This window comes from Psittacula echo (assembly GCF_963264785.1).
Source record: "Psittacula echo genome assembly, chromosome: Z".
Lineage (NCBI taxonomy): Eukaryota > Metazoa > Chordata > Aves > Psittaciformes > Psittacidae > Psittacula > Psittacula echo.
The window spans coordinates 2,804,639-2,822,074 of record NC_137742.1 but is presented as its reverse complement, the minus strand read 5'-3'; the positions used below and the strand labels follow the sequence as shown (position 1 = coordinate 2,822,074).

Below are 17,436 nucleotides of genomic sequence, written 5' to 3'. Positions count from 1 at the left end.
TAATGCTGTACCATGGGTTGATATAAATAAATCAGCATATACATTATTTCTGTCCAGTCACTGAGCAGCAATGAAATGCCAACCCAGCAGCCAAAGCAAACACGTTCAACAGAAAAAGCTTATTTCTATAAGCAGGTATCTCACTGGTATTTTTACCTGCAATATGGGTGTTAATTGCTCTTCCAAACAGACAAGGGCACAAAATTCTCCCATCCACAGACCACGACAGATAGCTTATGAAAAATCTGCCAGTTGCCCCTATTTCACCAGTCTCACCATTTCCTGGAGAATCCCTGCAAGTACTTTCAATAAGACAACCAAATTCCAGATGTGAACATCCCTAACGGCACCAGATATTTAACCCAGTTATTTTATGAAATTATACCAAGTGACATGCTATAAGTTATGGAAGACACAAACCCATCCTATTCATTCTACATTAAAGAGCAAAAAAGACGCACTGGCTTACTAATGACAAAGCATTATAAAGCATAACACAATCTACCTGTCAGTTCTTTATTTACAACTGGCAGAGGTAGATTCATATACGAAGAAAGAAGTAAGCTGAGACTATCTAGCGTAACAGTTGGAAAAAACATGCTGATTCAATTTACAAATTAAACTGAAGTTACAAAAGAGCAAAGACGTATTTCAAAAACCCCTAGGAAATGTCACAGAACATCTGCTAGCGATGCTTCCTGAGCACCAAAACTGAGAAGAATTAAAATAGGGCAAAACACAACAAATGCGGTGCACTGCGTGCAGTGCAACGGCAACAACCCGCGAAACCCCTGAAAGTTTAAGATGGGCACTCAGCTGACTGCTGATGTGATCTCTCATATGCTGTGGACTCTCATACTTCTCCCACCTGCCTCTGTACGAAGAGGCTGCTGACTTACACCACATTCCTCCAGAAAGTCATGCACCCTTATTCAAAGACACCCATAGTATCTGAGTACAGGTTTGTTTCTGAATTCATTACCTTAACTGTTTTCCTCCCATCTCTCTAAGTTGTAATTCAACCTCCAGGCTTTAGCTCTCACCACACTTCTCTGCAAGCGGAGAATCCTTTCTGTTCAAGGCTTTCCCCTTGTAAAGGCACGCACACATCCTGATCCGGCACATGCACATCCTGATGCTTCTCAAGCTCTTTTCTGACCAACTGAGCCAAGTCAGCTTTCATTGCCAGTTTTATTGTTAATTTTAAAGAGAGAAAAAAACGTTTCTCTACACTCTCCCCACTTTTCAATAGCCTGTAAATACTTTATGAAGTATGGTAGTTCATCACCAGCACAGTAAACAGTGTGTTAGCACTGCTCTTGCTGTTGCCATATAGGGAAGGAAATAACCAGCTCCACTGCTCCTGCCCCTTCTTCTCATTTAGAAGCCCAAAACTGAATTAGCCTTTTTCACCACAGGGTTGTAATTGAGAGATCATGATCTCTCCCCATTAACCCTCCCACCCTCCAATCCTTATTGTGTCTGCCTCAGCCTGCACTATTGAGCAATTAAAACTGCTCTTCTCAGTCAGCCGCTGCTCATTCTTACCTACTGCCCACTAAAAATGAGAGCACTGGACAAAGATGTCAGTAATGTGTCAGCAGGGATCACAGGAAGCAACAGTATGCTGTTGAAGAGCAGAGAGTTTCGAATGCTGGTATTAAAAGAATAAATACTGTTGACTTCTCAGTCATGCTTTTCCAAATTTTCTCAGCTTTTCCCAAAAGCTGTTTAATGTTGCCGATTATTTCCATGATTCTGTGATTTTCTGATTATTTATTTTCTGAAGGAGAGTAAAGATAAATGATAGTACATAAAAATACCCCACATGGCAGAGCATCTGTGTACCTGCATCTGGAGTTGTTTTGACACACGCACATCATGCTTTTACTGCAAGTTTTACAAGATACCTAACATCAAATTATAGAACAATGCACACACCTAACCTTTTTTTCTCTAAAGTAAATTGATCTGGTTAGCAGCTGTGAAACTTGTTATATCACATACTAACAGCCCAGAAAATTAAGTATGACCATTTAATTACAGAGTTCATGCAAAATGACCCAGCCCTCACCTAGATAATCTGCAGCAGACTACACAGGAGCTCAGTCTTGAATCAATTCAGCATCAACCATCTCACTTGAGTTTGCCAACAGTGGTGTCTATCAACTCCGATTTTAGCAATACATCTGCTGGGACTTGGACTGAAACCAAACCCATTCCATATTGCCATCAAGCAGGCAAGGGATCTAATTATCTGGCAAGATTTCAAATATTAAAATGGAAAGGGTTCTCTATTCCGTTACCAATTCCCCTAGACAGCCATTATCTTATTAAAGGAATGCTTTTTAATAAGTAAGATTTGTTAAAGTGGTTTGTGACATTACTGAAGTGGGGAGCAGAAGCTAATTTATAACCTACAAAAACTGTACCAGGTGTCTGTAACATTGGCCATTAACCACAATCCTATTTAAAGCAGCTAAAAACTCACTACAGTTGCATTTCTATAAAATCTGTCAGCTGCTCCTTGAGGAGCTCCAGCCTCAGGTCAGCCCTGTAAGACATTTGGCATGTTAGCCAAGTTACAGCTCATTTTGTTAACTATGATCCCTATATGCACACAGTAAGCTCGTGTAACTTTCTGGCCTGAACATCTGAAAAAGAAAGATTAAATAATGAGTAGAATGGTATCTGCTACCACTTCCTCCACACCATGCCCAGAGGGCAGCAGGTTTGACATGGATCAGACTAACAGTAGCACTGAGAAAGACAGTGAGAAAGCACTGAGAAAGACAGAAGGGACTCAAAAGACAGCTTGGTAGCGCAACCAGTACTGTCTTTTACTTTTACTGCAACCAGTACTGTCTTTTACTACTGTCTTTTACTCCTGAGATGACATAATCAAAAGGAAAGAGTGAGCTAGAACTGGTGAGTAAGTGAAGCAGAACCTGCTGTTCTCACCATAGAACAGGGGACACTGGCAGCTGTGACACACAAGCTCCTAGGACAAATCCCCCCTGATGAGCACAAGGTAAGCAAAACAATACTTACAAGATTTTCTATGTCCGTTCGTGCCAACACATATGTCCGTACATTGCCATTTTGATGCAGAAGCATGTATAAAAGAAGAGTTGCTTGATCAGATTTCTGCTGATCACACAAAGCTGTGTATAAACTGTTAAAATTAATCTGGAAAGCGTGTGGATTTGATGATGAAAAAGCAGTGCTATCTGAAATAAAGAAATAAAGAAAAAACAGTGTTTAACAAATACATTTACCATTCAGCTGTCTGTTTACAAAAATCTCTTGGTGAAATATTTTATACAGACACACTAATAGGGTCTCATGAAGATCCATTTGTGCCAAAATGCTAAACTTGCTCTCCCATATGACCTCCATTAAGACCCCTTTAACTGCATAAAAGACTCATCTTTCATAAAGCAATTCTGTTCTTCCAAATGGCTTCCTTTGTTAGAAAGGAAGGCAATCCCAAGAGCTGCCTCAAGAAGGGCAGCCACAGTGTCTTCTCTGGAACCAATGGATCGATCCACTAGAGCAGGTTGCTCCAAGCCCCTGTGTCCAACCTGGCCTTGAACACTGCCAGGAATGGGGCAGCCACGGCTTCTCTGGGCACCCTGTGCCAGTGTCCCAGCACCTTGATGCTGATTCAAACCCTGCACCCCAAACTTCCAGGTTTTGCTCAGTGGCATTGAGGTGGAGCATCTCCTCGCCATTTCTTGGCATGAAGAGCAGATGTACACAGGTCAAGACTATCAGTATATTGTCAGTGAAGCACAGGTATTGTCAGGACTTCAAAGAAGCGTGTGTGGTGGGAAGTCGTGGGTTAAGTGATTTAAAACACCACATCACATAGTCTAACACCCCTCAAAGTAACAGCAGTTTGTTCATGTTCACAACGTAATCTGTGCCAGAGCTGGAAACGAGAATAAAACATATTTCTGTTCACAGAAGCTTTTCACAGGAAGCTTTACCAATTTCAATAAAAACGTCCATCAGCACAGAACTCTAACATCTAGCAATTTCCAGTGGAAATGGAAAAAGCTAGAATGACAGTCGATGCACTCATGTCAGAAAGCCGGGCTCCTGTTCTCATTCAGCCTCCCAATCTTCCCCAGTCAGAAATTTCGCCTTTGGTTTCCTAATAAAACAAAACACGCACCCAAACCTTTGAGAGTGCAAGGTTTTGTCCCAGTGCAGAGCAGGTACATTTCTCAGCTCTCAAAAAGCTTCACAGAAATTTATATACAGCATTTTCCTCTCCAGCTCGTTTAAAAAACATCCAACCAAAACATGTATTGTCTGAGATGATACATGAAGTAGGACATTTATGCCCTTTTGGGCTGATTGATTTCAGCATCCTGGCAACTGAATGCGAGGCTATCTTTTCTGAGTATACAAATAAGCTGTGCATAGGGAAAATTTACTCCAATTTCACGGCAAGATGATATTCTGGGAACAATAGCAGGGATTTTCAAGTATACTGAAGATGTAGACTTAAGAATTTTCATATTACTATGAGCAACTTCCAAAGTTGAAGAATTTATCTAAAATTCCTTAGTTCCCACTGTAACAGACTGCAGATTTCTGAATTGTTTATCATTTATTAAAAGTGCATTAACTTCAGGAAGTGCATAAACTTTGGGAAGTGTGACAATACTCCTCCTCCTGCACTGTAATTTGTGGACAGAAGGGATCTTAAGGAGAGGAAAGAAAGACTCAGATGAATAAAGGAAAACAACAATGCAAATTTAAAAACCAGCATTTTTACAAGCTATTTTACAGCCAACAGTATTATGACAGCCGACATAATAGGCAGCAGCACTTGTTTTTCATCCAAATCTTCTATTTTCCTCAAATCCCAAAGGATTTCTCGGATGTTATAGAACGTATCACCACAGATAACGGTGAGAACAGTGTCATCACACGTGTGCCCATGGGCAGCAACTGTGAGCCATCACAAATTTGGCTCTTAAATGAATACTTCCATGGTTTCTTACCAAACCTTTATACTCTCCTGCAGAAATATCTATACTGGTAGGGACTGATCACACAAACACTCCCTGCACCCACTGAGATGTGGGTGTCTTGCTTTCGCCTTTCTTTTTAGTGGACTAAAGGTTTCTAATGGCTTTCAGCATGCAAGGCTGTGGTAGCTGTCCCTTGTTTTGAACATCTCCACCCTCTTTGGAAGGAAGGAGTGTTGGAAGACCTGCAGAAGCCCCACAGGAGACTGCATGCCAGGGAGCCACTGCTTCTCTTGGCCTGGGCGAGGGGTGACGGCTCCAGCCATTCAGCTGCACTCAGCAGGAGGCTCTGGAGCAAACCCTCCTCCTTTCTGCGGGAGCTGGGAGGCACTGCCACACACACAGAGCTGAGACGCAGCCCATCAGTGATGGAAACCCTGCCTCTGCCCCAAAACGACGTACCAATGAGGAAGAGGAGAGACCAAACCTTGTGTTCTGAACTACCGCTCCTGCCACCATAGCCCCTTCAATCACTCACGGTGATTGTGGACCAACTGGTTTAAAAAGATCCCACTTAGAATCATAGAATAGTTCGGGTTGGAAAGGACCTTAAGATCATCCAGTTCCAAACCCCCTGCCATGGGCAGGGACACCTCACACTAAACCGTGGCAGCCAAGGCTTTGTCCAGCCTGGCCTTGAACACCGCCAGGGATGGAGCACTCACAACCTCCATCCCTGGTGGTGTTCAGGCAAGTATTTCTGTTTTCTAGGGAAAATCTGTATGTAGACAGCAACATCGGATCAAGTCAATGCGCTCTCTTAAGCAGCAACTTGATGCCATGATTCATTAGCTAAAGAGTGTTGACTTTCAGGCTTCACTTCTGTGGATGGTCAAACTGTGCCACTTACAATTACAGCTCTTCACTCTCTGTTTTATTAAAGGATAGTTAAAAAACTAAGAAAAAAACCCTAAGCAGTGTTAAAGAAACTTATGAGCAACAGCAGCACATCCTGTATTCCTACAGAACATTAAACTGACCAACAGAAAAATTATTCTAGATCATGAAGAATAACAAAAACTATCCTGAATTTTATTAGCTTTGTCCCAATTAAGTTATATATAAACTATTTCACCAAAAAAAGACAGTTTTCATTTTATAGTCACATACCATAGATCACTCTGACAGTAACCAGCCTTCCTTTCTCCTATCTTTCTCCTCTTACCAGTCCCTCAGAATGTTCACAAGAATCAAATTTAAGCTCATTTATATGAGTATATTGCTTGTGGAAACAAGTTTATGGGAAACAATAAATAATTCCATAAACGTATACATCTAGAGAAAATATGGTTTTCATGCTGCTTTTGACAAAAAGTTCTTTAAAATTTTATGATACATGTGTACAGTTACAACAGTTTATAATGATACACATATAACAGTATATAACATTACTAGTTACTGATGAGATGAAACAAAGTCAATCAAAATAAAATATTCATAGAAGTTTGCAGTTTAAAAACCAGAACAAACTAAAACTGTATCATGCGTTTCATCTGAAACGCTTGAAATGAGTAAACATTATCCGATACGCCTGAAATGAGTAAACAGGATCTAATAAAGCAAAGGGGCACTTCAGGACTAAGAATTCTTCTTACAATAACAACCCTCCATCCTCATAACCCCAAAACATTTCAGAGGTAAGGGTGAACGAATTTAGAGCTCGCCCTGCTAAAAACTTAATGGTTAAAGGAATGTAAAAACTCCCCCAAAATAAAGTGAGCAACTCAGAGGTACTGCTGTGGTTCCACAGGTTATCACGCAGCACCTGAGCTGTGCTGAGTAGCCCTGTGCATGCTGTCAACCTGCACAAAGCCAGGGAAGGGTAAAACACCATGGCTAAAACTTGAAGAGATTTAAGTGTGTGGGTAAGGTATATATGGAAAGCAGCAAACTGCCTGCAAGCTGAGCTATCTAGGTAGTCCAAACTGTGTTACAGCATTACTGTGTCCCAAAAGCAAGACTCTCTGCATTAAGGCACTGTGAGTCAGTAAGCAGTACACCTGCAGTGACCCAATATACGGATTGGAACCTGCCTCAAAAACCAGGCAAGTGCTGCAACAACTCTGAAACTTTCCATATATACCATGAAAGCATTTATACTATCCAGTTTCTCCTCACATTTGCAATACAAGAATACACTCAGCAAATCAGCTCCGTCAGCAGTTCAACTGCTTATCTTAGCTCTCAGGAACATGACCAACTAAACAGTATTTCCCCAAGTGCTATAAAGTTTCAGGCAACTCCTGCAGACTCTTGGATAACCAACCTACTTGTAGGCCAGTTTTATTTATATTTTTTGAGATGATGAAGCTTTCTAAGATTTTTCAAGTCTGAAGAAATGGACATCCTTCTCTCCCCTGTTCCAGCAGCTGAGGAACTCCACCTCAAAGCTCCCAGAAAAACAATAATATATAATTACTGCTTTTCCACAGGCTGGCTGGAAGGAGAAAAAGCTTTGGAAAAAGACCCTGTAAGCCATCACAGCAATTTAACAGTTCATTTTCATCAGTTCATGGTTAGAAGTAGGAACAGATACAAACCTTGGGTGTTCTTGAAGGACATAATAGCTTGCCTGTAGGGATTCGGCGTATCTGGAGCATCAGTGAGATTGGCCAAGACCAGCAGCAGCAGTAGGCTCTGGTTAGCTAGAGGGGAGCACTGCTCCAGCTGCGGCGTAGGTTTGCTGCCCACCCCACCAAGCGTGAAGACTGTCCACAGGCCAGCTGCAGAGAAAAGGCAGAAAAGACTATGTTTGTTCACATTTTAATGAACAAAGCTCCTTTAGAGCAAAGGATGGCATCTGACACACAGGTAGAGAGAGGAGAGGATAAGCAATTCACCCCTGTACAATGAGTTGACAGCTCTGACTGGTTTCTCAAAATGAAAGTTTCAGGAGTAACACAGCAGTGGGCACAGAGAAGTGGGAATTTCAAGATTACTCAGAATTCAAGACAGTTCTTCCCTGTAAAGGTGCCGAGGCACGATGTGCCCAGAGAAGCTGTGGCTGCCCCATCCCTGGCAGTGTTCAAGGCCAGGTTGGACACAGGGGCTTGGAGCAAGCTGCTCCAGTGGAAGGTGTCCCTGCCCGTGGCAGGGGTTGAGAACTGGGTGAGCTTTAAGGTCCATTTAATCCAAACCAGTCTGGGATTCTGTGATATAAAAGGAAATCAGGAGAGGTGAAACAAAAGCATATTTTTGAAGGGGAAAACCTTAAACACAGAGCAGATACCAGCCAAAGGATGCATGTAGCAATCCTAATAATGCTAACATGTTAAGAGAGGAAAAGAAGCTTGTATGTCACAATTTAATGTAACCAACTTGGTCCATCATACAGCATTCTATTTTTAATAAACTCAACATATTTTAGGTAAAATAGAGTAACAAAATGTAATATTGCTTAAACTGGGATCTCGAGAATGAGCGTCCTATAGAGATCATCATTATTGCTCATTATTGTGGGCAGACAACTTAATAGCAAGTAATAAACCTTCTGGGAAAGAAGACGGGATCAACAGCAATTTAAATTTATATTTTAAGGTATTATTAAACTCAGCCTCATATTTTTGCATTATTACCGAAGATGAAACAACTTGAAAAAGCACTCCAGTCAGAAGTACTTACACTGCTTAGAAATTCCCTTTGAAGAGATTGCATGTAAGATGTTAAGGTATGGATGTATAAAGGGTTTACAATAATTTGGAAGTCTAGTTAATAAGAAATCAAAGTCTGAAGTGGCAAATCACTATGTGTCAAAAAAAACCAAACCAAAACCAGTCAAAAAACCAGACTGATTCCTCTTAGGTAAGCAAGCTCTTGTTGTCACTAAAAACTGCCTCAAAAATACACATAACAAAGTACAAAAACTTAATTAATTTTAAAGCCTCAAAAATTTATTAGGTACATAAATATAAATAGATCATCAATCCACACCGACTCACAGTTCTTTGCTCATGGTCTACAATAAGAATGCATGTTAGCATACCCTCCCCCTTTTCTAGGTGTATATACATGGTGGATATACAGTATTAAGGCATAATGCCAGTAAAAAGAACCTGAAGGCTGCTTGTTAAAACTTTCATTATCATACTGCTTGAACTTTGATGTTTGAGCCTGAAATGCAGAGTCATTTTCATATTTAATTCTTAAAACATTAAAAAAAATTAACTCCAATACTAAACTACCATACTTGGAAATCCTGTTCCTAATTACAGCAGTGTTGATGAACCAAGTTCACCGGTTACATGCCAAAATACTAAAGCGGAGATGCTGCAGATTCTGGGGGAAAAGTCAGGTCAAAGGATGAAATTTTCTCCCCCCATTGTGATGGTGATACGTGGTAAGTTCCATGTCACTGCGCATCTACCCTTACCACATCTGGACTCCTGATACATTCCAAGGTGATAAGAAACATCCCCTCTTGATGACATTGACCCCAAAATGCCTGCTTAGAAGGGGTTATTTCTGAATGTATCTTGATATTTAATTCCAGAGACTGAGCATTTTGTTGAATTATTCATGTAATAGGTCAAAGTCTTGAATTATACAGCACAAAAAAGAAATAATCTCAACTTAAAAACAAAACAAAATTCCTGTTCCCTTTTTTCAACATTATCTAAATGAAATGCTAATTATAACACACTTTTTAATGAAGATAGAAAAATTAAGAAAGTTTAGTTTTCAGTCTTCTGTCTGAAATCTAGTCTGCTAGATTCAAGACACAAAGGATAAAAACCTGTAAGCCATTTGAATGCACAGTATAACCAATTAAAAGAACTTGAAGTACTCTTAGTCCTGCACAATGAAAGCCAGGCAAAGAGTATTTTTCTTCAAACATAATTATATATAGTCAGATTTAGTAATAAACCAACACTCCATCATCACAATTGCAAGGCAATTACTGCCATGTCAAGGGCAGGGGAACTAATGCCATTCAGTACTAAGCAGCTTGAAGGAGTTCTTATAATAAAAAGCACTATAATTACAGCCTTCCTAGCAAAAAAATCATGTTACATTAATAATCCCATATCAGCGTGGTTTTGATCCAGTGTCTTTAAATCAGAAAGAAGCTGAATAAAAATTATGACCACAAAGTTAGCTTTTAGACCCACACGAGTTATCCAGATAGGTAACATGGAAAGAAATTATTCATATCTATGTATTTATCATCATGTGTTAAATTACTTCAAATTTGGCACATTTGCTTTCTTAAAGTTTAGAGTGCTTCTCATTTTTAATTTTTCCACCACCCCACCCTTCTGAGGTTGGCATCTGCCATTACTACACCTTTCCTCAACAGCTAGGAAAAGACAGATATGGCCAAAATACTGGTGAGTAAGTTCAATCTTCCAGTAGGGAGAATGAGGTAATTATGTCCAAGAGAAATCTGCACATTGATATATGACCCAAGTAATCTCCTGAAGTTCCATCTCTTGCTGGCAAACGTATTCCTGCAGAAAAGCAATCCTAGGCTAACAGGTTTGTAATAATCCCTTCAGTTCCAAAATGCAATGTCATGTTAGGTGGTACGTATCAGTTGATGCTCCCAACTTACTCAAGTTGAGAAATTCCTAAGGAAAATATCGTTTCTGATCATTAACAGCAGACTGAAACGCTATTTAGCTAAACAGCTAAAGAGCTTGAGAGGACATCAAGACAAGAATTCGGTGTTCTAAAACATTCTACATGTTTATAATATTTTAAGTCTCAGTTTCCTACATGTGGTTTGATATTTATGTTATTTCAGTATTACTAAGCTGTATTTCAGGGGTTATAGGAAGCAAAACAAAATAATTTATACTGCAACCCCTCAGAGGCTCTCCTCATTATATTCTTTTCAGATCTGATATGAAGGTTAACAGAAAAATTATGAAGAATATACACTGACACAAAACAAGTATCCAGAATCACATTTCAGAATCTGCTTCCTGAGAACATCACAGGATGTTCTCAAGCAGCAGAACAAAAATCAAACAAATAAACAAAAAAATCTCCAAAAATCCCACCCCGGAATAAAAGGAAGAAAATGCCATCTTTGAAATTCCTGTTTAAGCCAAGAGTAGCTGTGACTGTACTAGTGCTGCCTGGTACCATTAAAAGCATGGAATGAAATTTGCTCAGACACTTCCACACATAGTGCTTGATTTTCCTTAACATTTAAATTTCACTTTCAATTTCCTATTCTCTTATCATTTTAATACATATCCCAAGGGAAATGCAAATTACAGAAGTTTTCTTAAAGCCTTCTATGTCTCTGAGCTACGACTCAAAACTAAACTGGTGAAGTGAAAAGGATGAAGGGGGTGACTTACCTGCAATAGCATCAAGACCCAAGTACTACTGAAGGTCTAGAAACTCTTGGAAAGGTTCTGCATTACCTAATGTTACCTTTCTGGTGCTAATTACAAGCTTGATGAAGTTAATTACCCATAATTCTAAAAGAGTCTCTTCAGCATTGTTGTGGTCTAAGCCAGCAGGCAGCTGAACACTACACAGCCACTCACTTACTCCCCACCGAGTGGGACTGGGGAGAGAATTGGGGAAAAAAAGGTAAAATTTGTGGGTTGAGATAAAAACAGCTTAATAGGACAGAAAAGGAATGGAGAATAATAATAATAATGGTAAAAGAATACACCAAACAAGTGATGCACAATGCCATTGTTCACCACCCGCTAACTGATGCCAAGCCAGATCCCAAGCAGCAGCCACTACCCTCTGGCCCCCATTTTTCTTTTGTTCAGCATGACATTATAGGGTATGGAATGTACCATACGGCATGGAATATTCCTTTGGGGCTTGGGGTCACCCATCCTGGCTGTGTTCCCCCTCCCAGCTTCTTGTGCCCCCCAGCCTCCTCACCGGTATGCAAAGCTGACAAGACCTTGACTTACTGTACGCACTGGACAGCTGAAACATTGAGATAACAACATTATCAACATTATTCACCATCCTAAATCCAAAACACAGCACTACAGACAATTAACTCTATTCCAGCCAAAACGAGTACAAACATTTATGTATTTGGATCACTTGTTTCATCTATACAATTTACTGTTTTCTGCAAAATCTATTTTTAATTGTAATTCTCTAATATAAATTTATTTCTTGACTCAGAACCACACTACCAGATTTTTTTTGTTGATTAATATTTAACATTCAAGTAACATTTTGACAATTATTTCTGGCAAGCACACAGATACTTTGAGAAGACACAGTCTGCTTTTACCTTTAAAACAAAATTGGGAGATGCATTTTTCTCTTCCACAAAACCACCCATTGCAGCTTCTTTTTTTTCCCAAATTCATATGAGTAAGGCATGGCAAGGAAAGCAGGTCTTGCTTAAGAGCAATGTATGGGGGGTTTTCCAATAGAGAATCTGAGGTCTCTTATAAGATGGCTAGAAACAGTGTTCATAGCCATGAAAACAAACCCAGGACTTTAATCTAGTCTGACAGTCTGTGGGACAACACTTAATGGCAAAATGAAGTTATGACACATTTGTCAAAAAAGAATTTTCTTTCACCTGACTGTTATTTAATGTAAACACAATTCTGCAGAAATCTCAGCCTAATGTTCTGGTCTCTGTTATGCAACAAGAAGATACAAATCATGTTCACGTTTGTACCTATGTGGAGAAAAGTTTAAACACATTTTACAGTTTCATGCAATGAAGGAACGTTTTTTGAGCTGTATTTTGAAGACATTTTAAAACCAAAAGATAGGTGGGAGTGCAGAGGGTAAAAAATTTACTCATTATAAAGCACTGAAATTCATGGCCAACTGAACTTCTGGTACTGCATGCCATTATTTCAAGTTAGTATATCAACAAACTGTGAGATATAATCAATTTGTGAGCATTTCGGGGGTATTTATTAAACTAGTTGTAAACAAAACACATCTTATGCACCTTCCAATGTAAAGCCTTGGAAGAAGATAAACCCTTTTGAGCCCTCTCCCTGGACAGAGCATTAACGCAGAAGAAATTGCTGTTACTTATTTCACAGTGTCTTTCTGGGAAAAGGAGATATTTATTTATTTTTTATTTAATAGCAGTTGCAAAATGCAATCACAGTAATAACTGAACTTCAAGAGGTTTTCCTTTGAACAACCTACACTTCACTAAGTTTCAATGTAGGCATTAAATTTCAGTTAATGCTGGCATACCCCATTTGACTATGCTCATCAGCAGAGACAAAGATGTCGTTGTCCCACTCCGCTCAGCACTGGTCAGGCCACCCCTAGAACACTGTGTTCAGTTTCGAGCCCTGCTGTACAAAAAAGATGTGGATGGATGGAGAGGGTACAGACAAGGGCCACAAAGATGATCCAAGGATTGGGCAGCGTGTGAGGAAAGGCTGAGAGGCTCAGGGGAGACCCTGTCACCGTGTTCCAGTATTTAAAGTGTGGCTACAAAGAAAATGGAGACTCCTTGTTGACAAGGAGTCCCATGCAAAAGATGAGGGTGATGGGCACAAGTCACTCCTGGGGAGATTCCAGTTGGACACTAGAGGGAAATCTTTTGCAGTGAGAACAACCAGCCATGGGAATAACCTCCCCAGGGAAGTGGTGGGTTCCCAAACACTAGACACCGTTAAGATTCAGCTGACAGGGTCCTGGGACATGTAGTTTAGGTCATCCTGTGACTAGACAGGTTGGGCCAGAGGATTCTTGAAGTCCCTTCCAACCCAGGATTCTTTGATTTCTCACCTCACTGGAGCTTGGTAACAGAACAGGTCCTTTCCTCATCCCCCCATAGACAAAACCCAAGTCCTATCCCAAATCATTAACATCTCATAGACTCAGAATGGTTAGAGGTTGGAAGGAACCTCAAAGCTCATCCAGTTCCAACCTTGCTGCCATGGGCAGTAACACCTTCCCCTAGACCATGCTGCTCAAAGCATCCTTCCAATGAGTTTCATTACTTTTGATACTATTTTGCAGAGTGTATCAGGTCAAGGTGCAGCCCCCCTCTGCTTTCAAGACTGAAAAGTACGAAGAGTTTTAGTAGACATGAAGATCTTCAGAAGATTTTCTTGATCAATTCCTGTCATTTTAACATTTCCAAAATGGCAATTCTCTTCCCTTGTTTCAAAAATGGAAAGAACACAAATAGATGAGGCTAGAGAAGACAGTTTAAAAAGTGTTAAATATCAGAAAGAACCACAAAAACCCCCACCAAACCAAACTGATCTAACTCATGTTTCAGTATCTGTCCAAATCAAGTCCTAACTCCACACCCTGCCTTCCTATTTATGAATCTTTCAGCATCCAGAAGATTGTTCAATCATTCAACAACGTCTAAGACAGAAGTAAATATAGACTATGAAGAACTAAAGCAAAAGTGATTTTCATTGCATCTAATTGATACCATCATGTACTTCCTCCACCAAAACCAGTGAATAACGTATTATTCAAAAACATTACAATTACCAGTTCATTCTTACTACGTTCAAGCAGCAGCTTTGGGAACTTGAGGGCTGGTTTTTTTGTTTGTTGTTTTGGGGGTTTTTTAGTTTTATTTTATTTAATGCTTATTATATGTGTCACATTTCTTAAGTCAATTCAACGGTTCTCACATTGTGGTTTGATGAGCACTTTCTGGTGGCCCACGGAGAGCTGGCAGTTCACGTTGTGCTGGCTCTTGTCCTTGTTTCCAGCTGCTACATTGTGTTAGAAGAAAGCTAAAAATACATAAATACTTTCCTACGACTACTTTTCCATGTAAGCAATTTCTCAAGTTGCCACGGGGATGTTGTGTGATAATGAATGGGAGAGGAAAAAGTGGCCCATGGAATCATAAACGGGAGAGGCTGGATCAGCCAGGCAACTGCAGCATCAAGATGCAGTTCACATAAAGTTGTCTTATGCTTTATAAGCACATCCTTAACGTCTCCGGTCTTTACTAAAGCAGCTTCAAACTGCTAATTGTGAGAAGCAGTGGGTATACTTGCTTAAAAGGCTATAAAAATAGCAGCTACATTAATTTCAGGAAAGTCCCATTGCAAGTTTTTGGAAGATTCATTACAGCAAGAAACAAGCAAAGCTGAAGTATAGGAAATACAGAATAATTTCTATGTGGTTAGTGAACTTGCATGTTAAGTATTCCATCCTCAAGCAACAATAAACTCGTAAGGAGCATGAACACACCAATACATACACAAACTACAATTCCTGACTGAAAAAGTGCATCTGATTACAGCGTGGACTTTTTAGGGAGGGAATTTATAAAACTGAGATGCATAAAAATGGCTGTCCTAAATATTGCAGTGACTGTGTCTGTAGTAATTGCTTCAGCTGACACAAGTCCTTATTAATGGCAGATTTTTGCAACATTATATCTGACATGGCAATACAAACGACAAAGTAACAATTTTTTAATTTTCAGCAGTATTTTCATGCTCTCCACTGTTTGGCACTGGGCAAAAAGACTTAGCCCAAGATAGCTTCAGACATAGAAGGAAAGATGCTGGAAAAACAGCTATAAATGAATAGTTTCTGGGTAACACACGGTCTAGTAAAATAAATTCACATTTTAAATACTAGTAGGCTAGCTGGTTTCTAATTCATCAGCAGGCTGCAGGAAGTATTCACACGCGGGAGATACTGAATTTAAAAGCTTGTGGGCAGTGCTGTAAGCATTTTGAAACAACAGCTTAAACCATCTTGACTCTATTTATTGTTTGGAACATAAGAACAATACGGGATGTATATCAGAGTAAATGCATCATCAGTTGAAACAACACATCTTGGCTTAAAATCTGACCAAGCTATCACTTAGTCCTTGGTGCAAAGTGCTGCGCAACGTCAAAGTCACACGTCTCAACAATGTACGTAATAGACTGCCACGGGCTGTATTTCAAAGTACTGTTATTATTATCGTAATCATTAATTTATTTATTTTCAGTATTTAATTCCTAATTATTACAGAAAAAGCTCTAGAACAATTAAGCACGTTTTAGATGATATTTTTGAATGTTTAAGAAATAAATTACAGAAGACATGTTTTAAAAACAAGTTATTTTCTTCTCATCAAACCAGCGCAACAGAACCACTAAGGCTGGCTCATTGCAATATATGAGTGTATAAAACTTATTTGTTTGAGGGTTTTCACACCTAATAACATTATAGTAAAGGAGACGAGTATTTCATCCCATTTGCCAAGAACAGCAAGGTAGTCATTTCTGTGAAGCCAAGCCCTGCAACACTAAACATGCTGCCTGCCCCAGTCCTGACCAGGAACAGCCCAGGTCTTGTGTGTGTTTATATCTGTATTTTCAAAACGCAATCCAAGCACCTGATTTTCAGCCATCCCCATTGCCCTAGGCACTGCTGCAGCAGAACAGGAAAGCTGCAGGGAATGGCAGTGCTATAGGAGGCACTGGAAAAAAGGAAAGCCCAGCAAATCTACAAATAAACTGTCCTAAAGCTGTAGCATGAGAAGCACCAGCGTGTCTGAGAAGGCCGGGGCTGTGATGTCATTAACACATTCTGGAAGCAGTTTTTCAGGAAATGAATCATGGAAGTAAGTGAAAAGCGAAGACACATTAGGTAACTGTGTTCATCCCCTACCCATGCACCAGTGTTCCCTCCAGTACATTTTGTTATTCTATCCAGTCTCATTTTAAGGGACTAGTAACGGAGCTTGAACCACTTCCTTTGGGAAGAGTGTTCCATAATCTAATAAACCTCAGCGTTAAGATTGTTTTCCTAATATTCAGCCTAAGCATTACTTTGTTCAACTTTGTCTACTTATTCGTACAAGTGGTTCTATGTAATACCATAAAACCTTTCTCCTCCAGTTCAGTGTTTACAGCCTTTAAATAAAAAGCACAGTCATGCCTCCTTTGTTGCCTAGCCAAATTATATACACAGATTTTTCTTTCCTTTCTTTGAAAGTCTTTTCCATTTTGCTTTAAGCGATTAATCGCAGCTCCAACACTTTGCATGACCTCTCAAATGTCACTGCACTGAGAAAGATTACAAACACTAAACTGCATAGGTCTAATATCATAAACAAGCCTATTCCTCAATTCACTGCAAAAATAATGTTTATTTATTTTAAACTATTCATCCTCTTTTTTACCACTGGAACTCAGGAGTTCTTTACTTTGGCATCTAAACTGATAGAGGCTTTTTTCAGAGCTAGAGCCCTATCTATGCCTTCAAATTACCTTACCCTTTGTGCTTTGAACTTCAAAATAGGAGAAGATCACCTTCTCCCAGAAGCATGAAGTTAGAGACTTGCATTCTCATTAAAGCTTTTGACAGCACAGCTGTATCAGAAATGTATAAAGACATTCGCCTCTCCCCAACTATTCAGTCTGAAAAACTACAAAAACATTTATGAACAACTCTTACGTGCACACAGGTGCTGCAGAATGGGATAGCTTTGTTA

The 17,436-nt window shown here is 39.7% G+C and overlaps 1 protein-coding gene across 6 annotated transcripts in view; it reads right to left on the bottom strand.

Annotated features, from left to right (window-relative positions):
- The window catches only part of DYM (dymeclin), a 228,848-nt gene that overhangs the window by 127,852 nt on the left and 83,560 nt on the right, over positions 1 to 17,436 (bottom strand). For all 6 annotated transcript variants that reach the window (XM_080636969.1, XM_080636968.1, XM_080636971.1 and 3 more), the window contains 2 exons: positions 7,586 to 7,768; positions 3,052 to 3,230 (listed from right to left, as the gene is read on the bottom strand). In XM_080636969.1, the coding sequence (XP_080493095.1) occupies positions 3,052 to 3,230; positions 7,586 to 7,768 (362 nt within the window). The remainder of the gene's footprint in view (positions 1 to 3,051; positions 3,231 to 7,585; positions 7,769 to 17,436) is intronic.